At 51.1% G+C, this 26,284-nt stretch overlaps 2 protein-coding genes across 3 annotated transcripts in view; both read left to right on the top strand.

Annotated features, from left to right (window-relative positions):
• XPO6 (exportin 6) overlaps positions 1-21,327 on the top strand; it is a 54,508-nt gene extending 33,181 nt beyond the window's left edge. The window contains exons 9-24 of one of the 2 annotated variants that reach the window (XM_027683549.1): positions 63-172; positions 2,994-3,102; positions 3,865-3,954; positions 5,974-6,043; positions 7,515-7,674; positions 8,950-9,042; positions 10,420-10,564; positions 11,234-11,380; positions 12,822-13,011; positions 13,636-13,791; positions 15,018-15,132; positions 15,609-15,780; positions 16,158-16,319; positions 17,740-17,838; positions 19,092-19,322; positions 20,609-21,327. In XM_027683549.1, coding sequence (XP_027539350.1) covers positions 63-172; positions 2,994-3,102; positions 3,865-3,954; positions 5,974-6,043; positions 7,515-7,674; positions 8,950-9,042; positions 10,420-10,564; positions 11,234-11,380; positions 12,822-13,011; positions 13,636-13,791; positions 15,018-15,132; positions 15,609-15,780; positions 16,158-16,319; positions 17,740-17,838; positions 19,092-19,322; positions 20,609-20,710 — 2,151 coding nt within the window. In that variant the 3' untranslated portion in view covers positions 20,711-21,327. Of the gene's footprint in view, positions 1-62; positions 173-2,993; positions 3,103-3,861; positions 3,955-5,973; positions 6,044-7,514; positions 7,675-8,949; positions 9,043-10,419; positions 10,565-11,233; positions 11,381-12,821; positions 13,012-13,635; positions 13,792-15,017; positions 15,133-15,608; positions 15,781-16,157; positions 16,320-17,739; positions 17,839-19,091; positions 19,323-20,608 lie in introns of both variants that reach the window. The other variant, XM_027683548.1, reaches the window with a different exon arrangement.
• A 2,138-nt stretch (positions 21,328-23,465) lies between these two features.
• On the top strand, positions 23,466-25,783 carry NME4 (NME/NM23 nucleoside diphosphate kinase 4). The gene is made up of 5 exons (XM_027683552.1): positions 23,466-23,553; positions 25,047-25,177; positions 25,282-25,383; positions 25,455-25,555; positions 25,625-25,783. The coding sequence occupies exons 1-5, from the start codon at positions 23,466-23,468 to the stop codon at positions 25,743-25,745; spliced, it is 543 nt and encodes a 180-aa protein (XP_027539353.1). The 3' UTR covers positions 25,746-25,783.
• The last annotated feature ends 501 nt before the right edge of the window (positions 25,784-26,284 follow it).

The following is a 26,284-nucleotide window of genomic DNA, read 5'->3' as shown; positions in this document are numbered from 1 at the left end:
CCTATTTTCATTGTATGAAATCAATCCTCGTGATATTCATTATGAATTGTGGTGTCTTTCAGCCTACACATGAAGGTTACTTTTCTTGCTTGGACATCTGGACACTCTTCTTGGACTACTTGACAAGCAAAATTAAAAGTCGCCTGGCAGACAAAGAAGCAGTGCTCAACAGGTGAGAGCTCAGAAACTGCTGGGATGTGACAGCATGGAATCATGGAATGGTTTGGAAGGGACCTTAAAGCTTATCCCATTCCATCACCCTTCCATGGGCAGGGACACCTTCCACCAGCCCAGGTTGCTCCAAGCTCTGTCCAGCCTGGCCTTGGACACTTCCAGGGATGGGGCAGCCACAGCTTCTCTGGGCAACCTGTGCCAGGGCCTCCCACCCTCACAGGGAAGGATTTCAAATAGCTGTGATATTTGTCAAAAATTAGTGACAGGAAATGTTCACTCAGCTCTGTGGCCAAGCTGGCACATGTCCTGTGTTCCAGAAGTTATGTTTCAGAAGCCCAAATCCAAATGGAAGAGGAGAAATGAAGCCATTCCAGGGATGGGTTGGCTGAATATTTTCTCAGTAGTTCATCCCAAGAAAGGAAACACTGAGCTCCAGACATGTGGGCAGCTAATGAGAATAAACTGCATAAATACATTCTAAAATTCTGGCTGTAATCATCAAAGTTTAGAACAAAACAGACGAGAGGTTTGGATAGAGGAGGCAGTGCCTGAAGAATTGGGACTAGGAGATATGAACTCCTGGTGGAAGGTGTCCCTGCCCATGGCAGGGGCATGGAACAAGATGATCTTTAATGTCCCTTCCAACTCAAGCCATTTTGTGATTCTGTGATAAAAGAATTGAGGAGAGTGAGAAATGACTGCAAATGCCCAAGCCTCTCCTCTGGATCCATTTTGCTTCCCAAAAAAATCCAGCAGCAAAGAGACTTCATGATCACCATGCAAGGGCTGTGAGGAATAGACTGTTGTGGTTGAGTCCTTTCTGTTTCTAAAATGGTGAAGTATAATAAGTGTAAACCTCAGTGTTTCTCACTCATTCAAAAGAATTCAAACCGAGCAGGTTTGGGTAGAGAAACTGTCACTTATGTGTGCTGTGTGTGAACCTTGCAGCCAGAGGAAGGAACCTTTGTATTCTAAAATAGAACTGGAGCACATTTTAGCAAATTGTAAAGCACGTTAGAGAAGGAGACCACAGAGTAAGTCACCTGCTGAGTGTTCAGTGAGTTACTGAGTACTTAGAGTGTTCACACAGCTTATACAACTACTTAATTAATTAGAATTTTTTTTATTTAATTAGGATTCTTAAATTCCTGTTTAAATAGAGGATGTGTTCCTGTGAAATATAGACGTGTTTGGGAGTTGAGAGTTCCACTTGCTACCCCCAATGCTTGTGTGTATTATTTACAACAGTGGTTGGCACTTCTTCCTTGTAGATGCTGATCCTGAAATGGGAGGCTCTCTTTTGAGAAAAGTCTCTTAGCTGTCACTTTAAAAATCTGGTGTCTTGTTCAGGTTTTTGAGGTTTAAAAGCACCATGGCTTGTGCCATATTGTGTTCCCCCAAGTGCAGAAGGAAGCTTAGCTGAGCACACCAAATAGAAGCAGTTGGTTTTTGAAGGAGAGCCTGGCACCATAACCACAAAGAAATGTGGAACTGCCTGACACCAGACAGTGCTTCCTTTCAGCATGGGAAGTGTGGGGTTTTAGTTTCTTGAGAAGTAGGTATTTGTGTTTGAGCTTTATGATTTGCTCCTAATTTGCTGCTCCCAGCCCTCGTGTTCTGCTCCTCTTCATCCACGTGTGATGCTCGTTGTCTTCCTATCAAAGGGCTTGTTATGGGGAAAATTGTAACAAATAGCATCTCTAGGGGATGGGTGAGGCTGCAAAATAAATAAAAAAGGCTTGTAAGTGGTTGGAGCTGGTGCTGTTTGTCAGAGCCACCTGCCCTTAGTGACAGCTCCAGCTCCTTGCACTCCCTGAGCCGTGTGAACGCTGAGCTTGGCAGTCTGGAAGTGGTTACACCACAGGAGCACAGATGAAATTTCCTGTTCTGCGGTTTAGAAACTTTGCATTTTGTACACGCCACGACTTTTACTCCCAGAGAAGCTGCCAAATCCAGGGTTACACCACCTTGCACAGAGCTTTCAGCTGCCTGGCTGGTGACACAACTGACAGGGCTGACGCTTCTGTTGCATCATGCTCTGAATCTCTCTTAGTCTTTGCCTCATTTTTCATCCTGATTTACCATAGAAAAGAGTAGGACTTTTTTATCAGACCCCAGCTGCTTTGAGAAAGGGGATTTTCAAAACAAAAATCAAACCAACCCCCCTTGAAATCCCAAACTTTGGTGTTGTGGCACCAGGAGTTATTGCATGCTCAGGTGGCTCTGTGCTGATTTTGCAGCTTGGCATTATTTTCAGTGAGAAGGAGGGGCTCCTGTGCTCTGTACCAGCTTCCTGGCTCCCAGACATGAAGGGATATTTCAGTGACGTGCCTTTAGTGTTACAGTACTAAAGTAGGAAAAGTGCTGGCTTTGTTTCAGAGCACAAGGGCCTGAATTCCTTTGTCAAAAGTGTAGGGAAAGGGGGATAGCAGCACACACAGCCTTGGGGTGGCAGCAATAACTGCCCTGGTCCATCTGCTCCTCACTCAGTGCCCAGAGAGCAGAGGCTGCCGAGGAGCAGCTCAGGCAACAACAGGCTCTTGGTTCCTCCTGTTCATGGACATCTGTTGTTATTCCTGGCAAGCTGCTCCCACCTTTCTTGTTTTGAACTCTGGGGCTGCTTCTGTTGCTAAGAGTCCTTCCTTTCCCTTTCAGAGGCAGAGGGATATCAGGTGTTGTCAAGGCTCTTTCCTTGTGGTCTGAAATGACCTGACACCCTTAATCCCAGGAGCTGCCTGGTGTTACTGTCCTCTGTTATACATATTTCTGTTGCTGGAGGGGTTTTATTCAACTCTTTCTCTGTCCTTCCATGGTTGTAGGTACGAAGATGCCTTGGTTCTGTTGCTGACAGAGGTGTTGAATCGGATCCAGTTCAGGTATAACCAGGCACAGCTGGAGGAGCTGGATGACGAGACACTAGATGATGATGTAAGGAGCACAGCTGAACAGAGACTAAGCTGCAGGTCCACGTATTAACTCTTGCACTGCTAGCACCTGGAATGTCTTTCCCAGACTTTGTACTTTGGAGTACGAAGCCACATGGCTGCTTCTTCTCTCCATTGTGTGTGGGGTTTGAGGGGTAAAACAGCTTGAAATGCTTTTGACAAAAATGTGTTTAAAGTCACACTAAGATAGAACCTTCAATTTTAACTTGGTTCTGATGGGGGGGAAAATACAAATCCTTACGTTCTGACTGTCAGAGACATTAGGTTCCATGTCTGGTTGCTTTGGAAATTAAATGATGAAATATCTCTGAGACAAAGGCTTGAACCCGTAGATATTGTTGGTGCTTTTGTTTAAGCTTATTTCTCCTAAGCTGGTGTTGGTAAAGATCATCTTAAATACTGATCAATGTAAAAGTGGAGTAGGTGGCCAAATGGATGAGGCCAGAGCCCTGGAAGGGCAGATTGTGCTGCAGAACAGGTGTTTGTCATCTGAGCAGTGGCTGTGCTTTGGGAGTGAGACCTTGTGCCGTTATCACTCCAGGGAAACACACACCCCAAACACAGCTTGGCAAATTATTCTCCATCAGACATCTCGAATCATATCATCAGTATCTGGGTGTCCCCAAAAGCCAGGCTCTGGCAAGGAGCTCTCTAGTCCCAAGCATCCATTAAGCCCTCCCAGTGTCCCCAGAGCTCTGTTCCCTTGGGAAGTGCTGTCCTTACCTGGTGTCTCTCCCCGCAGCAGCAGACGGAGTGGCAGCGGTACTTGCGCCAGAGCTTGGAAGTGGTGGCCAAAGTCATGGAGCTCTTGCCATCTCATGCCTTCTCCACACTCGTAAGTACTTATAACAAGTAGTTATCCAGGCCAGAAGTCCCGTGTGAAATGAGCACCAACTGTTGGAGCTTGTTGCAAGCTGTTTGATAGATGTCTCAGTGCCAAGAAAAGTAGGGAAATTTGGGTTTGGATGCAAAGCTTGGCAAGGGGAAAAAATGTTTCGTTGGATTTCTTGGTGTGTTTTGAAGAGAGTGCTCCAGTGTCTAAGTCCAACTTGCTGGACACTGAGCTCTTCAGAGAGTCTCATCTCTCCAAGTGCAAACATTTGGCAGCAGCCTCTCCCTGCTGTTTATCTTGGCCTTTATCTTGGAGGCAGCCTGTGAATTGGGCAGATGAGTATCATTATCAGAGTTTGAAGAGTGGAATCTTTGTTTAAATGAAAGGGTAGATATAAATGCTGAAGAGAGTGCCTGGGACAATTGGGAAGTAGATCCAGTAAACATGGATAAGTGCTTCTCTCCAGCCAGTGCTGCTGTTGATAACTTTGGTGGTGTAAAAGTTGTCTGGGTTTGTAGCATCACAACAGTTTTTGAGGAGGAGATCTTGAGGCTGTAAATGTAGCCCAAAATTCAGAGTAGTCACTGTGTTTTTGCTGGGTGAGGAGAATGGGAGGAGAAACAGCATTGGGATCTCAGATCAAGTGCATTAATTCTGCTGGGGATACCACACACCTTGGCCTCTTAACTGTGTTCCCAAGAAGCAGAGAAAACTGAGCTGCTGCAGAGGCAGAAGATGGCTGACCTGAAGTGCCTTTTTAATTGATATTTTTATTTAAGAAACTAAGCACTAGAAGCTCTGAAGTAGTGAGCAAAAGTAGAAAGTGCTGTGCAGGGTGGTGGCACAACGTGAGCCAGCAGGAGGCACAAAGAGAGTGAGTGTTCAGGGAACATATGGGTCAGATGGAGGAGAGCATATGTGGCTTCCTTGGAGTAACACAATCACATGAGGAAAACACTGGGTTTTTAAATAGTTCCCCTGGAGCAGTTATACAAAGACACTCCACTGTTAATTAGGCACAGCATGTTGGAAACTGGGCAGGGAGAGCTTTCCTGAGCCCTGCATTGTTCATTCTTGTTGTACTGGGTGATGTGGGAGGTTCTCAAGCAGGTCACGGTGCTTTCATGGTGTCTGCAGGGCTGTGGGATGCAGTCCATCAGTAGCAAATAATTAAAACAGTGGACAGCAAGTTGCCATTACTCTGTCCCATGCTGGGCAAGGAAGGGCTGCAGCTCCTTCTGCTGATGGAGTGAACTTCCATACAACCAACTACCTTGAATGTGCTGACTTTTGGCTGTAGAAATTAAATAGAGCCAGACTGAAAGGACTAAAAAATGTTCTTCAGCTGAAGTATCACCAGGACCTGGCTTGTTTGCTGTCACTCTTGAGTGATGGAGTTGGACTGACACTGTTCCCACAGCAGGATGCACAAGGACTGTGCTGTTTGCTCCCTTGGCTGTTTTCCCTATGGAGTTTCAGCTGATGCAGCCTGCAGCCTGCTGGCAGAGTGCTGCACTGCTTCCTTTCTCTACTCTGTTAGAGGCACTGAACTCAACTTTCTGGTTGCATAGTATTTTGAGAGCTTCATTCTGAGAAGCTGATACATTCAGGTGAAGTGGATTCAGCACAGACTGACTGCACTACAGACTCTGCCATTCCTCTGCTCTCTTTGGGCTGGGTTGTGCATCCAGCTGTATGTTCCTAGTGGTGACATGCTGTGCCCTTACTCCCACTTGTCAGACCATTATCTTGATAGGCTGATGGCTGGTATTTGTGGGAAAAGAAGAGCTGCCACAGAGAGTTGCCTTCAGGGTGATCTTTGTTCCCCTGACAGCTGCCAAGACCTGGGAAGCTGCGGGATGCAGGATCAGCCCAGAGCCCCAGCGACCTGCCCTTCCTCCTAATGTCTGTGTGAAGGCTCTAGGGAGAAATCAGAAAACTCTGCTCTGACAGAGTAATCAGTAGTTGGGTGTGAACTGTCTGCCAGGCCCCAAAATCACGTTTGTTTCTTGTCTCTTCTAGTTTCCGGTTCTGCAGGATAACTTGGAAGTGTATCTGGGACTCCAGCAGTTCGTGGTCACTTCAGGGACAGGTAATAATCACTGTGCAGCACTCTGATCTTCACTCTTTGACTGATGATTGCAGAAACACTCCAGACCTCATTTGGTGTTTCTTCTTCCATGTTTCACTGAGGATCTGAGCACGTGTGGTGTGTAATGGCTCAGTAGTTAAATTCCAACAGCAGACAAAAACCTAATAATGTGATTTCCCTTTATTGGTATGGTTCTTTCCTTGTTCTAGTGCTTGAAATGAAGATACCAGGTGTGTTAAGAGCAGGTGTGCAACATCAAATACTACAGCTCCTTCCTGAGAAATAAGGAAAGCAATAGTAGTGAGATCTGCATGAGGGATGTTAAGGTAGCTTAAAGTAATATTGAAATTTTCTGGTGTGACCAGTAAAGGAATCTGTCACATCTTCAGTGCTGCTGCACATGGCAGAATGGCAGTTGTTGTATGAGCAGTTCTGGAAAAAATACTTCCACTTTTAGGATCATTTCAGCCCTAGGATAAGCAATGTGTGGGCTTTTAGTGCTGTAACACCACCCTGTTCACTGCTGGATCAGAAGCAGCAGCTCAGATGCAGGTGTGGATTCAGCCCTGGGTTGTAGCACAGAATCCCAGAATGGGTCAGGCTGGAAGGGACCACAGTGGGTCACCTGGTCCAACCTCCCTGCTCAAGCAGGGTCATCCCAGAGAACCTGGCACAGGATTGTGTTTAGACAGTTCTTGGTGTTGATGGCACAAAATTGAGAGGTTGTTGCTGAAAGCTTAATCTGAGATTAAATACAGTGAGTAGAAAGAAAGTCTGATTTTCTTTGAAAGGTGGTGTTACAGAACATACTTGTTTTTTAGTGAAAGTTCTGGAGTGTTTGAGCCCAGATATCCACACCCGAGCAGCAGGAGGACTGTGTGGGCAATAAGACTGGCAGATCTAGTTATTGGATTGTTTCTTGTATCTGAGAAATATGAAAATACATAACACATTTCACATCAGAAGCAAATTCACTGTTCCAAATGTGCTGCTGGATCACTGGAACTGTAGCCAGCAGAGGGAATGTGGATAACCAGTTTCTCCAGGGCTGGGATCACTTCTGATGGCAGCAGATAACCAAAAAGGCTCCTGTTTGCGTAGGTATTAATATCATATAGAAGAAAATAAAGGTATAAAAGGCTGAAAGAGTTTGGAACATCTTTATCAGCCTTTAAAGAGGAATTTGAAGTGTTGTCAGAGCAGTTGGAAGTGTCTTTCCCAGTTCAGTCCCATGGACAGTGCTGCCATCTGAACTGTGACCTGCTGCCAAGCTAATTTAAGAAGAATGATTGTAATGTAATCAGAATAAACTTTGCATTTCCTGTAGCTTCCTGTCCCAAAGAGCTGTAAGTATTAGTCACAAAGTTACGTGGCTTTTTTTTTTCTTGCACAAATGTGAATTTTCGGCGCTCAGTCCGTGGTTATTGGACAAGTGATAATTTACACTCAGGCCTTTGTGCTGTCGTTCCAGGGCACAGGCTGAACATCACTGCAGAGAACGACTGCAGGCGCCTGCACTGCTCCCTGAGGGACCTGAGCTCTCTGCTGCAGGCCGTGGGGCGCCTGGCTGAGTATTTCATCGGGGACGTGTTCGCTGCCAGGTTCAACGACGCCCTGACTGTGGTGGAGAGGTGGGTACAGGGCATTCCCGTCCCTTCACCAGCACGAGGAGCTCTGCAGTGTGAAAAACAAGGGGCTTTTTCTGCTTCTCCTTGTTGTGGGTGAATTGAGATATGAAGAACTTGACGGCCAGAGCCTTAATTGTAAAACCAACCTGGGCTGATCCCACAGCGTGGGCAGCAGGGGAGGGGGGATTCTGCCCCTCTGCCCCCTCGGGTGAGACCCCCCTGCAGAGCTGCCTCCAGATATGGAGGAACCAACATCAGAAGGACAAGCTGCTGGACTGAGTCCAGAGGAGGCACCAAGTTGATTAGAGGGATGGAGCAGCTCTGCTGAGAGGAAAGGCTGAGAGAGTTGGGATTGTTCAGCTTGGAGAAGAGAAGGCTTTGGGGGTGACCTGATTGTGGCCTTGCAGTGCCTGAAGGAGCTACAAAAAAGATGGAGAGGGACTTGGGACAAGGCCTGGAGTGACAGGACAAGGGGCAGTGGCTTCCCACTGTGAGGGTGGGGAGGCCCTGGCACAGGTTGCCCAGAGAAGCTGTGGCTGCCCCATCCCTGGAAGTGTCCAAGGCCAGGTTGGACGGGGCTTGGAGCAACCTGGTCTGGTGGAAGGTGTCCCTGCCCATGGCAGGGGATGGAACTGGATGAGCTTTGAGGTCCCTTCCAACCCAGGCCATTCTATGATTCTAAGTTTCCCAAGTCCTTTATGAAAGAAATAACTAATAGGAGGGATCAAATAAAATCATTTACTTGAAAACATTGAGATGCTTGTTTTCCAGCATCTGCATTTGTGATGCAAAGAAATGACATGTAGAGTATGATTGCTTTAGAGTTGTATCTCTGGAAACCAAATCACTGAAAACTCTTCTGAGGGTTGGACTTGGTATTCTTAGAGGTCTTTTCCAACATTAACAGTTCTGTGATTCTTTTCTTAAATGAAAAGACCTATGAAACCTGAAATGCAGACATTTTATTCTTCCCCTCCAAGAAACTTAATTAGCACACAGTTGCTAATTGCAGATATTCAGGGCTTTACACAGCTGCCTTCATTAATTTTTTTCATTTACGTGCAGGAACATCAGACTTGTTCCATCTTATCACAGACAGTGCAATAGGCTCTGAATTATTTTAAACTAAATGGTCTAAATCTTATTTGCATATTAGATAAATATAGACACAGACTGGGGAAGAGCTGCATCCAGATCAGGTGTTGAAGCTGATTTATGCATGTATACATCCAAATTACAACCATCCCTTTACGCTGCCACGTGTGTTTTCACTTCTAGGCTGGTCAAAGTGACGTTGTATGGATCCCAGATTAAACTGTACAACATTGAAACCGCAGTCCCCTCTGTGCTGAAACCTGACCTCATCGATGTGTGAGTATGGGAGACACTCTGCAAGTGATGGCACCCAAACTGGGGACCTCTGTGGGGAGGAGAAGCATCAGAGCTCCTGGGTGTGCTGCTCTGGCCCCTGGCTGGGAGCTGTTCTGTGAAACACAGCTCCAGCTGTTGGCAGCTCACCAGCAGGACCCCTTCTTTTAACTGATGGCAGTCAGGGCTGCTGCCAGCATTTTGGGCCACTGCTTCCTCTAAGGGGTGTACTCAGGTCATTTAAAGAAAAATATGTTTGTGCTGAGAGGTAACAATGCCCATTATATTAGCTCTGAAAGCAAACTGGGATTGTGCCCTGTAAAAGCCTCATTCTTTTACAGTGTAATTACTGATTAAATAAGTGTTACAATAGTGATATTGTAAAGACATTGGATCTGCTGTCAGTGTGTAGTTTCAGTTTATGGATTTTTTGCTACCAAAGTCAGATCTATGGCTCAGGTAAAAGATGTTTTTCCTAGTTGAGGGTTTCAAGTCCTTGGCTTCCAAGACAAGCATGTGTCTTCCAGCTGTGCAAGCCATTTCTGGGACAAATGACTGCCTGCCATCCAGACGTTGACATTGTGTGAAATCTTGGTGCTGGTGGTGATAGGTCACCACTAGGACAGTCTTTCAGAGACCTTCCCTTCCCAAGGCTGTGTAGCATAAACGTGTTCCCTGCCAGCTGGTGTTTTTTGGGCAGAATTGAAGGTTTGAACATGTATTCTACTTTGCAATTGCATCTGTAGCAGCTCCTTGAAAACCCCACTAGATTTCATCATACAGTTCCCTGAATGTCTCCTGTTAGTCCCAAGTTAATAGCACTGAATTTTATGCAGATGGAGTTCTTCTAACTGTCTCTTTCCTTTTCTCGTTTAAAATAATTTGGGAGGTGTTTTCCATGAGCTGTTAACGAGGGGTTTTCATCCTTTTCTCTGCCTGATGCCCCTAAGAAACCTGTGATCCATTTTTTAGTGCTTTCTTAACAAAGGCACTTTGTCAAACATTTGGAGGACACCTGTCTGAAACATCCTGACTCAAACTTAATATGGTGATAAAAGTGTCACTATGAAGTATGGTTATAGTCAACCTACCAGTTGATGATAATTTGACCTTATCAATTCACACCTTTGTCTCAATATTGTGGGTCAGTGGTGAGCCCAGTTGCTGCACACCTTTAAATATGCCTTGAATGTGCAGGTTCCAGGGCCAAGACAAAAAAAGCAGTAAGGAATTTTTAAAGACAAAGTGAGAATTTGTGTGAGAATACCCAGTGTTGGTTCCCAGCATGCTGTCAGAGCTGCCCACCGTGCTCAGCACTCTGCTCTTCTCTTTGTGTCCCCTTTACCCCATGTCTCTGACTGCTGCTGTGCCTCTCCCCAGCCACGCTCAGTCCCTGGCAGCCCTGCAGGCCTATGCACATTGGCTGGCCCAGTTCTACAGCGAAGTCCACCGGCAGAACCCGGAGCAGTTCATCTCTCTGGTGTCCACGGCGCTGGAGGCCATCACCCCCCTCATCAGCTCCAAGGTACTGCTGCCACTGGGCCTCCACCTGCAGCAGGTGACCCACAAGTGCTCAGGTCTGCTCTGGACCACTCTGGGGCTCCGGGGGTGGGTCTGAGAGAGACACAGCAAATGTCTCGTAGGGTGAGAGCAAGAGCAGTTCTGAATAACAGTGCATCAAGCTGATTCAAGAATAAGCAATTTACAGGCTTATAAACTAATGATTTTTTGGCTTGAAAGCAAGGAAATCTCTATTTCATGGTGTTAAGGGAACTGACTTACACTCTAATTGATAAATAAATCATAGAAGCATGGAATTGTTTAGGTTGGAAAGGCCCTCCAAGGCTGAATCTAGCTGTTCCCCCAGCACTGCCAAGGCCACCACTAAACCATTTCCCCAAGTGCCACATCCATATGCTGTTAAATTCCTGCAGGGTTGGGAATTCCACCACTGCCCTGGGCAGCCTCTTCAAATGCCTGACCACCCTTTCCATGATGAAATTTTCCCAGTATCCAACCAAAAGCTCCCCTGGCACAACTTGAGGCTGTTTCCTCTCACCCTGTCCCTTGTTCCCTGGGAGCAGAGCCCGACCCCCCCCAGCTCCCCCCTCCTGGTCCTGGCAGTCCTGGTCCTGTGTGACATTGGTTGTGGGTGGAATGTTGCTGGGCAGCCTGAGCACCCTGTCTCTCTCAGGTGCAGGAGAAGCTGCTGCTCTCTGCGTGTCACCTGCTCGTCTCTTTGGCCACCACGGTGCGCCCGGTGTTCCTCATCAGCATCCCAGCGGTGCAGAAGGTGTTCAACAGGATCACAGACACTTCTGCCCAACGGCTGCCAGACAAGGTGGGTTGTCTCAGACATGTCTCAGTGTACACCAGGTGTCCTTGGGAGGCTGTGCCTCAGGTCTTACTGTAGCAAGGTATAACCTCAAAAAATACGGAGGGGCAGCAATTCTCTCTGTATTGTGGATATCCCGTGATGCTGTTTGTAATTAATGATCTGTTTCAAGCAACAGCATAAGGAAAAAATGCAATTGCACCTCTTAGATCTGATTCCTTTCTCACTTGCTGACACATCCCTGATTCTGCATCATTTTTACAGTACAGGCACATTGATTCTGACCTACAGGAAGAGTTTTCTGTGAAACATAGGTTAGCACTCCACATGCCTCACTCCAAGTTACTCAAAGTACTACAGTTACTCCAAGTACTATAAATGGAATATACTTGGAGCATTTATATTACTTCTGTAATATAAATACCATATATTCTGCTTATAGTACTAAAAAGCCACAGTGGAGGCTGGGACATGGTTGTATTGTGTGCTAGCAAGGAAGCATAAAGTACTGTACAAGTGAAGAAGCTCAGTGTGTAAACCAGACAAGAAGAAACAAAAGTAGAATCATCTTTGTTTTCATAAACAACAGAGACTTACTGTATCAGAGAAGGTCTGGCAGAGCTGGGAGCTGGTTCCAGGCCTTAAATACTGGAGCTTTGCTTCTTGCTTACCTTGCAGAGCTGTTAGTTTTCACTTGGACTCACCTGCTCTGAACCCTTTCCTCAAACAGCGAGCACTGCTGATGTGTCAAGCAGCTGTAAAATGTCACTTCACTCTGGGGTTGTCCTCTAACAAAAGTTGAATTGCAGACACAGTAAAACTCTTTGCTTAATGTTGCCCAGAGAAGCTGTGGCTGCCCCATCCCTGGAAGTGTCCAAGGCCAGGTTGGACGGGGCTTGGAGCAACCTGGACTAGTGGAAGGTGTCCCTGCCCATGGCAGGGGATTGGAATGAGATCAGAGAATCACGGAATATCCTGAGTTGGAAGGGACCCGTAAGGATCATCGAGTCCAACCCCTGGCCCTGCACAGGACACCCCAGAAGTCCCACCCTGTCCCACCCATTGTCCAAACACTCCTGGAGCTCTGGCAGCCTTGGGGCTGTGCCCACTGCCCTGGGGAGCCTGGTCAGTGCCCAACCAGCCTCTGGGGGAAGAACCTTTTCCTGAGATCCAACCTGACCCTGCCCTGACACAGCTCCAGCCATTCCCTGGGTCCTGTCCCTGGTCCCCTCAGAGCAGAGCTCAGTCCCTGCCCCTCCTCTGCCCCTCCCCAGGCAGTTGGAACTGCAGGGAGGTCTCCCCTCAGTCTCCTCCAGCTGAACACCCCAAGTGCCCTCAGTGTCCTCACACGGCTTCAAATCAAGGCCCTTCCCCATCTTCTTAAATGAGCTTTAATGTCCCTCCCAGCCCAAACCAGCGTGTGACCCCGATCTCTGGTCCCTCCCAGGCCCAGGTGTTGGTGTGCAGAGCCCTGTCCAACGTGCTGCTGCTGCCCTGGCCCAACCTGCCCGAGGGGGAGCAGCAGTGGGCCGTGCGCTCCACCAACCACGCCAGCCTCGTCTCGGCCCTCACCAGGGACTACCGGCAGCTCAAGGCCACGGCCATCCTGCCCCAGAGGAAGGTGCAGCTGGAGGACAGTGAGTACCATGTGGCCTGACAGCTGCAGTGTGAGCAGCACAAGAAGCTCCTCAATAAGCTCATTTTCCAATAATTGTTGCCGAGAAACTTTTTAGCCTGTGGGGAGGGTGGGAAAGGAGCAACTGGTGTTTTCTTCCTATTTTTAGAGATTTTTCTGATGTGTGAAAGGCACTCCCACCCCGGGTTGCCTGTAAACTCTTCCATCTAAGTACTGTCTTCCCAAGGAAGGTGGAATCAAATTGGGGATAAAACTTTAAATAGCAGGGATTGCATTAGGAATACTGAACAGCCTAATGCTGGGAGGTTGTAGTAGTAGAAAGATTGGCTGGAAACAGCATTAATGAAGATCATGGTTATAAAAACTGAAGAGAGCAAACAATTTCTTCAGGACTTGGGAAGTACTTTAGAGGGTTTGTATATGTAGGAGGAGAGCTCTGAACTGATGGGGTGCAGAGAAGCTTCTGTCTGCATTTTGGGACTGGTTTGGGGCATATCTTTTGGGGGTTTTATAATTGAGGATCACTTTAAAAATTAGTTAGAAATATGCAGTGTCACATGTGTGAACCTCTTACCTCTGGGTAGTTTTGGCACATAGCAGAAGTATCACTTCTCTTGTTTTGCAGCCAAAGTGATCATCCATCAGACACTCAGCGTTCTGGAAGATATTGTAGAAAGTATCTCCGGAGAATCCACCAAGTCCCGCCAGATCTGTTATCAGTCGCTGCAAGAATCCGTGCAGGTCTCACTAGCCCTCTTCCCAGCTTTCATTCATCAGTCAGGTATAACCACAGGCCAGGTTTCATGCTGTGAGTAGCTCTCTGACCCCCTGATCACACCCCGAGCAGCAGCTCAGAGTCATGGTGGTGTTTTTGTGAAGTGTGTGGACTTGCTGTGCCTGGGTGTGCTGTGAGGCTGTGCTGGGTGGACTGGGCTGAACCACAAAAGGGAAGGGAGATCTCTGCCAGCAGGAAAGATTGTCACACAGTTCCAGAAGATGGAGATGATCATGGGCACAAAAATAAGCTTTAAAATACTCCGGCTGTGTTTTCCATTTATGTTCTCTCCAGAAGCTTGAGGACAAAGAGGAATAGATCTCGTCAGATTAGGTCAAATGATGTGGGGTTTGGGGATTTTTTTCCCTGAGATGACTGTCACTTGGGAACCTTCTTCTGGCCAGCAATTTACATTTTGTATCACATCAGGGTGCTTGTCTCATGATGAGCAAGGTGTTCCAGGAAAACTTTTGGAGTTGGGTGGGATTTTCTCAGTGAAGCAGCTGTGGAGGAGGCAAGGAAGTGCAGAGAGGATCCAAGGCAGCCAAGCTGATGCTGTGACTCCAGTGACCTGTTACCTTCAGAACAGGCTGGGAGCCTCATCAGTGGCTGTTTATTGGCTGTCAAAGGCTGTATGATGAATGAGGAGCTGAGCAGCTCCAGCTTGCCGTGGTTATTCCATCTTTCTTGGGACGGGTGAAGGGTCAGCTGGGTGCTGATCAGCTCACTGCATAACCACGTGCTCAAAGATGACTCCTGAAGCTGAACAGCCTTTTCAGTTCCTGCCAAAAAAAGAAGCTGGGTTCTGTCTCCTCCACCCCAAGCTGTGTGGATGTTTTGGATTTCCTGGTGTTTCCTGTTAACCCTGTAAAACCAGTAAGCAACCAGAGATGGGCCCAGAGCACCCCCTGAGCTCTCTCCAAGCAGTCTGTGTAGGCAGAGCACACTAAGGGCCTTGCTGGCAGTGTTGGGTTTGTTCTGAGGTGTTTGGTGCTGCCTGTACTTGTCATCCCTGGCAGGTTCTGGAAGTGGATGAACAATTTTTAAGCCCTGTAGTGCTGTTGGTGTCAGTTCTTGAGACAACCCTGGTGGTAAATTCCCAAGTAAATGAGGTTCCGTGAACAGGAGGAGCAAACTTAAGGCATACATAAAAGACTTAAACATAAAAGACTTACTGATGCACTCAAATGTTCCCTTAACATGCACTTTTTGCTTTCCTGTTCTTATCTTAGATGTGACAGATGAGATGCTGAGCTTCTTCCTTACCCTTTTCCAAGGCCTGAGGGTGCAGATGGGAGTGCCTTTCACCGAGCAGATCATACAGACCTTCCTGAACATGTTCACCAGGTATTGTCCAACACTGGTCACTTCTTTCTTACTCCTCAGGTTGATTTATCTTCATAAGCTGCTCACACAGAGTCCTTATCCCTAAAGAGTGTGCTGTTTCCAACCTTTGTGTCCACACATTTGTCATGTCCCAGGACTAAATCTGAGGAGAACATTTCCAAGTCGTAAGTGACCCAGCATATGCACATCAATCAACTGCCATTGTGCAATTCCAGCTCTCCCATGGACTCTCTGGCAGTGTGGGATGTTGAACTGGACTGTCACGTTCCCTATTAGCAAGATCTGAGAGTGCCCCATCACTCGGGCATTTTTCGGGGTGTGGAGTTGGTCAATCCTCAGTCACAATCCTCCCTTCTGTGGCTTAATATACTTGGCCTGTATTAATGGAGCAGATTTAGAGGCATTACCTGTTTTCCAGTAAATCAGGTGAGCACACAGGTCTCTGGGAAGGCTCCTAATGACTGTTTTTGTCCCAGGGAGCAGCTGGCAGAGAGCATCCTCCACGAGGGCAGCACCGGCTGCCGGGTGGTGGAGAAGTTCCTGAAGATACTGCAAGTGGTGGTGCAAGAGCCAGGCCAAGTGTTCAAGCCTTTCCTGCCCAGTGTCATCTCACTGTGCATGGAGCAGGTGTATCCCATCATTGCAGAGGTAGGGCTGCCCTCACAGGAGAGGGAAGGGGGAATGGGAAGGGAAGGCATTGCTGAGGAGTGGCAGCAATGAAGCTTTGGCTTTCCAAGAGGTGTAAATGTCAGTGCCTGTGGAGGAAAACTGGGTGAGCAGTCAGTGAGAACTGGAAGCCGTGTGGGTGGAGGATTTTGTTAGGACTTGTCAAGAAAGGCTAAAATTATAGAGATGGTCAAAGCAAGAGGTAAAACTCAAAACTCAGCATGATCCTACAGCTGCTGAATTTGGTGCTTCCTTTGGCTGCCAAGCACAGCCCTGGATGTGGGTCCTTTGGGATCCAGGGGATGAGTGGGATTCCAGCACAGGAGCCTAATTCGAGCTGTGTTCCCCTCTCCTCCCAGCGCTCATCTCCTGATGTGAAAGCAGAGCTGTTTGAGCTGCTGTTCCGGGTCCTGCACCACAACTGGCGGTACTTCTTCAAATCCAGTGTGCTGGCCAGTGTCCAGAGGGGAGTGGCAGAGGAGCAGATGGAGAATGAAGCCCAGTTCAGTGCCATCATGCAGGTAACTCACCTATCCCCACCAGAACCCTTCCTCCAGTGGAGCACACAGGACTTGTGGCAGTGCATTAAACGTGGAATCACAGAATCCTTTAGGTTGGAAAAGCCCTCTGAGATCGAGTCCAACCGTTCCCCCAGCACTGCCAAGGCCACCACTAACCCACGTCCCCGAGTGCCACATCCACATGGCTTTTAAACCCCTCCAGGGATGGGGACTCCACCTCTGCCCTGGGCAGCTGTGCCAGGGCTGGACAGCCCTTTTTCCAAAGAAATTTTCCCAATACCCAGTTTAAACCTCCCTTGGCACAACTTGAGGCAGTTTCCTCTCCTCCTGTCCCTTGTTCCCTGGGAGCAGAGCCCGACCCCCACCTGGTTCCACCCTCCTGTCAGGGAGTTGCAGAGAGTGGGAGGGGTTTTTCACCTGTAGTTGTGTAACTCTTCCAAACTCACCTGGATGTCTCATTTTGGGAGATACTTATGTAATAATCTCAGTATTAACTTCAGGCTGGTCGACAATACTGAACTACTTGTTTTATTACGTGGCTCTTGTTGGTTTGATATGAAACTCTTATTTAATGTTCTGTAAGTGTTCTCCACACAGCCAGTGGTTTGTGTGAAGGATATTAATGCTCTGTGTGCTGGTTTACACACGAGTTCTGAGGGCAGAACTGGCTCAGTCTTAAAGGGGACTTGGGCCCTTTTTATTCACTTGACAATAAATGGCTGGTTTGGGGGAATAAACTCTTCTTTTGTGATACCTTGAAGAGGAATTATTAAAATTCTGCTGCCTGTCTCTGTACAGAGCTGACCTCATTTGCTTACATCACCTGTGTGGTGTTTTGGAGGTGTTTAGGGTGTAAAAGATGTTTTATTTCACACTGTGCAGCCCTGACAGGTTAGTTCAGAGTCCAGCATATTTTGTTCCTGGGCTCTTTACAGCTTCAGTCATGCCCAATTCAGCCTCCCGGGTCCCACCTCTAAATTCTTTCTAGTACAGGGCAGTGACATCTGCCAGTTACCTTGGTCATTTGACTGGGATTGAGGACCCAACCTGTGTGTGTGTCCTGGTTTCTTCACCTTTGGTAGCATCCCTGAGAAACAGCCCCATCCTTCAGGAGCAGCCTGCCTGCTGAGGGAGCTGGGCTCAGCATCCCTGTCCCTCTCAGTGCCAGCTTGGCTTGCCTGTTCCCCATGGACCCAGCTTAGCAGCTGCTCTGCAGGGATATGACCATGTTCCCACTAAAATTCCCATTGATCTGTCATGGCACAGTTGACTTGAACAACTGCCTGTGGTGTTGTTTTGCTGCACTGAGGCTCCCAGGGGTTTGTTCTGGTGTCAGGGTGAAAGTGATGTTGTTCTGCATGGCATGTCTGATGTTTGCTGTAATATCAATCCCTTTCCTTCAACTCTGCTTTGTTCCCAGGCCTTTGGCCAGTCCTTCCTGCAGCCTGACATTCACCTGTTCAAGCAAAACCTCTTCTACTTGGAGACGCTGAACACGAAGCAGAAGCTGTACCATAAGGTGGGTCCTACCTGACTTCTGTGCATGGAAATAGGTGGGTGTTGTTCTGGGGCTTGTTTTAAACCACTCAGAAACTGCAGGTCAGGATTTGATGGCTTTTAGGCCACGGCCTTTGGGTGCTCGCCACGCTCTAGACGGTCGGAGTGGTGGTACCACCTGTGCAGGGGACATGGGAGGGATCCCAGCTCTTGTCAAAGTAAAGCCTTGATGTGTGTCCTCCTGTGACAGTGAGAGAAAGCAGAGAACACACAGTGACAGTCTGGGAAAGTAGGAATTGGGATCATCAGTGGGATAGTGGACAAGTCCCTCCAACTATCCCATCTGGGACAGGGTATCCAGTACTCACAGGCACAGGTGGGTGTCTCCATCACTGCCAGGCAGGACCATCCTCCAGCCCCTCTAAGCTGTTAGCTGCTGTCAGGAGGGATTACAGAAGGAATCCAGGGAATCTGGTTAGCCTGTGAAAGCAGAGCTTTCAGTGTCCATCTGTGGTCACAGCTGAAGGACAGCCCTTTATGTTCACAGGTGCCTGGTGCAGAATTCCAGGCAGCTGGCCAGATTCCTTGGCTCTGGGGAGGAATACAGCTGGCTGGAGGTGGAATGGGACTTGATGCTGGTGGCTTTAGCAATACTTAAAACTTGGGTCAGAGCATAAAATCCCAAAGTGGTTTGGGTTGGAAGGGACCTTAAAGCCCATCCCATTCCACCCCCTGTCATGGGCAGGGACACCTTCCACTAGCCCAGGTGAATCCAAGCCCCATCCAACCTGGCCTTGGACACTTCCAGGGATCCAGGGGCAGCCACAGCTTCTCTGGGCAACCTGTGCCAGGGCCTCCAACCCTCACAGGGAAGAATTTCTTCCCAATATCCCATCTAACTCTGCCCTGTGTCAGTGGGAAGCCATTCCTGTCTCTCCTGTCCCTTGTCCTGTCCCCTCCAGGCCCTTGTCCAAAGTCCCTCTCCAGCTCTCTTGGAGCCCCTTTAGGCCTTGGAAGGGACTTTTAAGTCCCAATGCATGAGGTAACTGTGGCCAAATTAATTTTTAACTTCAAATCTGATATTAATTTGCCTTATTTTAACCATTTTTGATCTGGCTTGGCTTGGAAAATAACCTCAGTGCTCACAGGAGTTTGCAGATCCCACGGGTGCAGTCGCACCTGGTCTGTCTTTGCCGGATTTGTCCTTCTGGCCTCCCTGGTCCCTCCCGTGGGAGCAGTGGAGTCTCCTGACCATGTGCCTCTCTCCCTGTGCAGAAGATCTTCCGGACGACGATGCTGTTCCAGTTTGTGAACGTGCTGCTCCAGGTGCTGGTGCACAAGTCCCACGACCTGCTGCAGGAGGAGATTGGCATCGCCACCTACAACATGGCCTCGGTGGACTTCGACGGCTTCTACTCCGCCTTCCTGCCCGAGTTCCTGGCCAGCTGTGATGGGGTGGACTCCAACCAGAAGAACGTGCTGGGAAGGAATTTCAAAATGGACAGGGTAAGAAGGGGAACACTGATATTCCCAGGATGCACAGTTTTTCCCCCAAAACACGCTGGTGCATCTCCAGGCAGAGTTTTTCCAGGCGGTACCTTTTGTTCCCAACGTTCCCACGCTCGGCAATCCCCGGCCAAGGATTTCTCACTGTAGGTAGCAGAACTGCCATGTCATCTCTCAGACTGCTGGATGCTGTAGGAGTTAGGGAATATGTTTCCTGGGAGAAGTTTTCATAGGGGCAGACTGGCGTTTTCCAGAGTGGGACACTCAGATCCTTGCCAAAATCTTGCTCCAGCTGCTGGCTGGATGGGCTACAGTAAGGACAACAGCAGAATAGCTGCAATGGCTCACAATCCTTGAAACCCCTTGTGTGTGGGAATCAAATGGGGGGTCTTTAACCTCCCTTTGGAATATCATGGCAAACCAGCAGGTCGTGGCTTCCATCTGCTGATGCTTGTCCATTGAGTGATTCCTCTTCTGAGGGAGATAATGGGGATTTAAGACCAAGGGTGAGGGTAAGAAAGCAGCCTTGGGAGAATTACTGGCCTCTAGAAGGCAATTGCACTTCAGGAAAATCAGGGAATATATGGCTCCCAGGAGCCTTGGCAGAAGGGCAGCAAGGAATTACTGCTGGAAGAGCTGGGAGTGTTCAGCCTGGAGAAGAGAAGGCTCCAGAGAGACCTGAGAGCCCCTTCCAGTGCCTAAAGGGGCTCCAAGAGAGCTGGAGAGGGACTTGGGACAAGGGCCTGGAGTGACAGGACAAGGGGGAATGGCTTCCCACTGACACAGGGCAGGGATAGATGAGGATGTTGGGAAGAAATCCTGTCTGTGAGGGTGGTGAGGCCCTGGCACAGGTTGCCCAGAGAAGCTGTGGCTGCCCCATCCCTGGAAGTGTCCAAGGCCAGGTTGGACAGGACTTGGAGCAACCTGGGCTATGGAAGGTGTCCCTGCCCATGGCAGGGGGTGGAACTGGATGAGCTTTAAGGTCCTTCCAACCCAAACCAGTCTGGGGTTCTGACCATACCTGTTGAGCCTGAGTGCATGCTCAGAAGCCAGTGCTGGGAACAAGGCCTGGATCCCTGCAGTCAGCTCTGCATGGAGCAGCTCTGGAGCCATCTCTGCTCCCTGTACATGGGCTGCAGAAAGTGGAATTCCCTGGGCTCAGGCTGCAGAGGAATGGATCAGTTCTCATGTGAGAACACACACCTGGGTGTTTGGCCCTCCCAGTCTCCTTCTGTTCTCCCTGTCATGTTACTCTGCTGTACCAGGTGCTGTTTGTTCTCTTCCAGGACCTGCCCTCGTTCACACAGAACGTGCACAGGCTGGTGAACGACCTGCGCTACTACAGACTCTGCAATGACAGTTTGCCCCCCGGAACTGTGAAGTTATAGTTGCTGCACTGGACTCCTCTTCCACCACTGTAGGGAAGGATCCATGTTTCGGTTTGCCACCACCCCCTCTCCTCCCGGGATTTGTCAGTGCTGCAGGACACGGGGTCCTGCCCATGGCCACGTCCTGGATTCACACACCACGCTTCCTTTTAGTTCTCCTTTCCCAACCCAAAGGCCCGCAGCTGGAGTCAGCAGGATGTGTCTTAAAGCCCACTCGTGGGGCATCCCAACTGTTGGAAAACCCTCTCCCTGGGCTTTCCTTCTGCTATAACGTAGCACTTTGTTGCGTCCGGAGATTTCTGTGGAGTTGTCTTGAGAGATCATGTCGGTATCAAACACGAGGCAGAAGCGCCAAAGACTAACTTCAGACATTCATACCTTCGTGTCATTCCACCTCCCTGCCCTGCCCAGCTTTCAGAGGAGGAGTCTCCTGATGTTGGGACTGGTTTGGCACTTCTGTCACTCCCTTTGTTTTTAAATTGCCTTGAAAACCTCCCCGATGTTTTCGGGGATTAGAGACTTTTTTTGGTTTTTTTTAAACATTTTTCTCATCATTCCATTGTGATACTAAAACGACATGCTTAATGGGAATAAAGTGCTTACTTTGTTGTTTTAAATACTTGGGACTGGTTAGTTTCCCTCTAGGCCATTCTGTTAATGAACGTGCTTTGTGATGCAGGCAGTGATCCACAGCCTTTCCCAGGATCAGTAGTAAGGAGCAGCATCCTGTCCAGTCTCCCAGCAAGTCCAGCAGCTCCTGGAAGGTGCAGATTAATGGTAGCTTCTTCCTCCTCTCTCCTTCATCACGGAATTTCAGAATGGTTTGAGTTAGAAGGGACCTTAAAAACAATCTCATTCCAAGCCCCAGTTCACACAGTGCCTGTGTTCCCTGGTGTTTTCTGTCACGCTTTGGCTGATCCATTGGTTCCCTCCTGCAGACTGTTGTCTGCATGAAGTGCCTGCAGGAAGAAATCTCCCCACATTCCCAGTGATCACAGGAACTCATAGCTGAAGGCCAGCAACTGCCCAGTCAGGGATCCTGTAGTGGCATCTGAGCAATCCAGTGCCCAGACAGACAGGACCAGATTTTGTAGAGCTTGTGGATCCCTGATCATGCAGCTGGGGAGGATTTCTTTTCCCTGCAGTCTCTAGTCAGATATTCAGCAGTATTCAGTCGGTCTTCATTTTTAAATTTAATAGATGAAATTGGAGAGGGACTTTTCACAAAGGCCTGGAGTGACAAGGACAAGAGGGAATGGCCTGAAGCTAAAGGAGGGCAGGGTTAGGTGGGATATTGGGAAGAAATTCTTCCCTGGGAGGGTGGGGAGGCCCTGGCACAGGTTGCCCAGAGAAGCTGTGGCTGCCCCATCCCTGGAAGTGTCCAAGGCCAGGTTGGATGAGGCTTGGAGCAGCCTGGGCTAGTGGAAGGTGTCCCTGCCCATGGCAGGGGGTGGAGCTGGATGAGCTTTAAGGTCCCTTCCAACCCAAACTATTCCGTGAGTCTATGAAATCAGTCTTAATTCCCTGTGGTTAATGGGCAGCTGCAGCTGGGGCTGCATGGTGGGAACAGCACCGGTTACTGGGAAGGGAGTACACTAGAAGAAGTGGATCCCATTTGGAGATGTGGATGTGAGATGACTGCCTCTGAAAAGCTGTGAGGTCCCGAGGGTGAGTTGGGGTGGAAGCACCACTTACCCCATGGTTCCTCTAGTTAGTTTTGTGGAAAACACCTTTCCCTGTGCATGTTTGCCCTTGGGAAATAACGGATGCTGTTATTAATAATAACCTGTGCAGAGCCCTACATCCAGGCTCTGAACTGGGACCAGTTGGATGTTTGGGCTCCCTACCCTGCCATGGGCAGGTGAAGCAGAGTCCAGCTTGCCCAGGACGTGCTTCACCTGGTACAGCCCGTGCAAGTGAGGACTGAGGTGTGGGTGGTGATCTGCTCCCAGCCTTCCCTGAGCTCCCTGCCAGCCACACCTGTCCCTGAGTACTTGGAGGAACTCAGTGCCACTATCTCCACATGTCCCCTCCCAGGCTCTGACAGGGGCTCTGGCCCCCCACTTCCTTCAGCTTTAGGAAGAAGGCTTGAAGCAAACTTCCATGACCTTGTCAAGCTGCTCTCCCATGAGGTGTCTGGAGTTTGGGATGCATGGGAAGCTCAATAAAAAGTGATTTCCCAGCATGGAGGCTGGGATGGGTCTTGGAGAACTGAACAGAGGGGCTCCCATCTGGGCAGTGCCTCTGTCCCCCATGGTCTTAACACCCCTTTCCCAGCACCCACTCCATGTCCAGGGCAGCCCTGTGTCCCACAGAGGGGGCACGCTGGCCTGGGTGCTCCACACTGTGCCTCTGCCACTGGGCTGGGGGATTCCTTGTGCCCCAGCTCAGGCTGGCGTGGGCTAACCAGGACTCTCCTTGTCTGGACATCGGGGGCGGCAGGTCTGGGTCTTGGCAGGGTCTGGGTCCTCCCGGTATGGGTTTAGGCTCTGCTCCCACCGGGCTTGAGATTCCAAAGCGGGATGCACTGGGTCGGAGAGATTCCCCGGACCGGGGTGCTCTGGACTGAGAGGATGCTCCGTGCCGGGATGCCCCGTGCCGGGATTTCCCGTGCAGGCGCGGCGGCCGCCCGGCCCCGGCGGCTGCTTTAAGGGGAGGGACGGAAGCCTGACCCGTCCCTGGGCTCGACCGGGCCCTTAAAGCCCCCGCGGGCCGGCCGGGCCCCGCAGCGGCAGGTCCGACCGCCGGGCCCGCCATGGGCTCCCTGGGCCGCTGCCTGGCCCGGAGCCTCCCGCGGGGGCAGCCGGGCCTGAGGCCCCCCGGGCCCCGCTGCTACGGCTCCGGTGAGACACGGCCCCGTCCCTGTCCTGCCCCTGGGGACCCGCTCCCGTCCCTTGGGACCTAGTCCCTGTTCTTTTCCAGAGGACCCCATCCTCCCTTGCGGATCCTACCTCGTCCCTGGGGACCCTGTCCCCATCCTCATCCTTTCCTGGGGATCCAGTCCCTATCCCTGTCGTGCCCTGGAGACCTGGTCCCTGTCCTGTTCTGGAGGACTCTGTCCCCATCCTCATCCTTCCCTGGGGATCCGGTTTCTGTCCCTGTCCTACCTCGGGGGACCCGGTCTCCATCCCTGCCCTGTCCCAGTCCCTGTATTCCCTTCAGCCCCTTCCCTATCCTGCCCCTGGGGACCCACTCCGGATCCCTGCCCTGCCCCTGGGGACCCTGTCCTGTCCCCCTCCTGTCCCCAGTCTGTCCTGCCCCTCGGGGCTCCTGTCCCCTCCTGCCCCCGTGGCCCATCCCTTCCTGGTGCTCCCGATCCCTCCATCCTGGCCGGGTCCCATCTCATGGGGTCCTTCACTCCTCTGTGGTGTGAGTCGGTGCCAGGGTCTCCTACCCCATCCCCGTGTGCCAGTGCGGGGCAGAGGCCAGAGCTGGCTGCTCCCTGAAGGTCCCAAGGGTTTCGATGTCCCCGGGGCTGTGATGGAGGGACCCCGGAGCTGTCCTGAGGGGACGGGGCAGGATCCCGGCAAAGCAGGATGTCCAGCAATGCCCAGGGAAGGGGGTGAACTTTCGGGGTGGCTTGTCTCACTCTGCCCCTGCCAGCACCGAGGCTCCCCAGCCCTGCAGCCCAGGATGGGAACCCGAAGGCTGGGGCTGATGGTGAAATGCCCCGGCTTGGCGTCCTCTCTCCCTCTCCCTTCCTCTCCTTCCTGTCCCCTCTGTCCCTTCAGCGGACAGGATGCACTGTCCCTTGGGGCACTTCTGTCCCCTCCTGCAGCGCAGCTGTGGCAGGGCCCGCGGTGGAGTCAGGCCCCACAGTGCTGTGGGTGAGAGCGATGCCGGACCCTGCCATCCCACGGTGCTCGGTTTTGCTCTCCACCAGTGGACGCCGTGACCAGGGACCCTCCGGGCAGGGGGAAGGAGCCGGGGCCGGGCAGGAGGCAGGGTGGCACCCGCAGCCCCGGCCCCGGGGCACGGCAGAGCGGAGCCATCAACCAAAACCAGAGACAACACCGGGCCAAAGGGTGTTTCCTGGCCAGGGACACATCCCCAACACCCATCAGGGTTTTGTGGCACGTCCCTTGGGTCCCTGCTGGGACCCCGCCGGCCTGAGAGGCACAGCTCGGCCAGAGGCCACACCCGCGATGGGATGGGGACGGGGGTGGGGACACGGATGGGGACGGGGGTGAGGACACGGATGGGGACGGGTTCCCATCGGCAGCCGCTGGGACCCAGCACAACCCGTGGTGCCGCGGGGGCGGTTTGGGGTCCTGCTGCCCCAGCCTGTGCCAGTCCCGTGTCCCGTGGAGGTAACGCTGCCCCTCGGTCTGCGCAGCCCCCCCGGAGCTGCGGGAGAAGACGCTGGTTCTGGCCAAGCCGGACGCGGTGCAGCGGCGGCTCGTGGGGAACATCATCCAGCGCTTCGAGCGCCGCGGCTTCAGACTGGTGGCCATGAAGCTGCTCCAGGTACCCGTTCCTGCAGGGAATGCCGCTCCACGCCGGCCGGGGAGTGCCGGGAGGGGGGTGCCGGTAGGGATGTCCCCACTGTCACCCCCCCCCGCTCCCGTCAGGTGGACCAGGGGCTCGTGGACAGGCACTACCAGGAGCTGCGGCACAAGCCCTTCTACCCCGCACTCGTCACCTACATGACCTCGGGGCCGGTGGTGGCCATGGTGAGGGGCCAGGCCCGGGGGGCTCGGGGGTCCCGGGGGTCCCGGAGGGCTCAGCTGTCCCTGTCCCGCAGGTGTGGGAGGGCTACAACGTGGTCAGGTCCACGCGGGCCATGGTTGGGGACACCGACTCCGTGGGGACCATCCGGGGGGATCTCAGTGTGCACATCAGCAGGTAGGGCAGGGTGGGGGGGTGGTGGGATCCCATGGCCGTGGCACTGTCCCCATCCCTGTCTCCTCACAGGAACGTCGTCCATGCCAGTGATTCCGTGGAGACGGCCCAGAGGGAGATTGGCTTCTGGTTCCAGCGGGATGAACTGGTGGACTGGGAGAGCAGAGACCGGGACCACCCCTATGGGCCCTAGGGATGGACCCCCGTGCGTGGACACCCCCAATAAACCCCAGTGCCTCCAGCCCTGGCTCCGGTCTCATCCCTTGGATGCCATCAGCACGTGCTGGGGGGCTCTGAGGGGTACTGAGGTGGTACTGGGAAGCTCTGGGAAGTGCTGGGATGCCACTGTGAAGTGCTGGACTGTCCCTGGGGGGCACTGGGATAGCACTGGGAAGCACTGGGATATCCCTGTAGAGGCACTGAGAAGCTCTGGGAGGCACTGGGATGTCCCCAGGAGGAGTGGAGTGATACTGAGAAACTCTGTGGTGTCCTCAGAGGGCACAGGGTTGGTACTGGGAAGTTCTGGGAGCCACTGGGATGTCACTGGGAGACTGGGGTGATTCTGAGAAGCTCTGGGATACATTGAGGTAACACCAGAGGGCACTGGGGTGTTACAGAAAAACTCTGGGAGGCACTGGGCTGTTCCCGTTGGGCACTGGGGTGTTACTGGGAGGCTCTGGGCGGCACTGGTGGGCTGCAGTAGCCCTTGTAGGTCGTTGGAAGAGACTGGGA

Source organism: Neopelma chrysocephalum, unplaced genomic scaffold (genome assembly GCF_003984885.1).
Source record: "Neopelma chrysocephalum unplaced genomic scaffold, ASM398488v2 Primary Assembly neopelma1_65, whole genome shotgun sequence".
NCBI lineage: Eukaryota > Metazoa > Chordata > Aves > Passeriformes > Pipridae > Neopelma > Neopelma chrysocephalum.
Note: the sequence above shows the minus strand (reverse complement) of the source record. Positions and strands in the feature narration are given on the sequence as shown.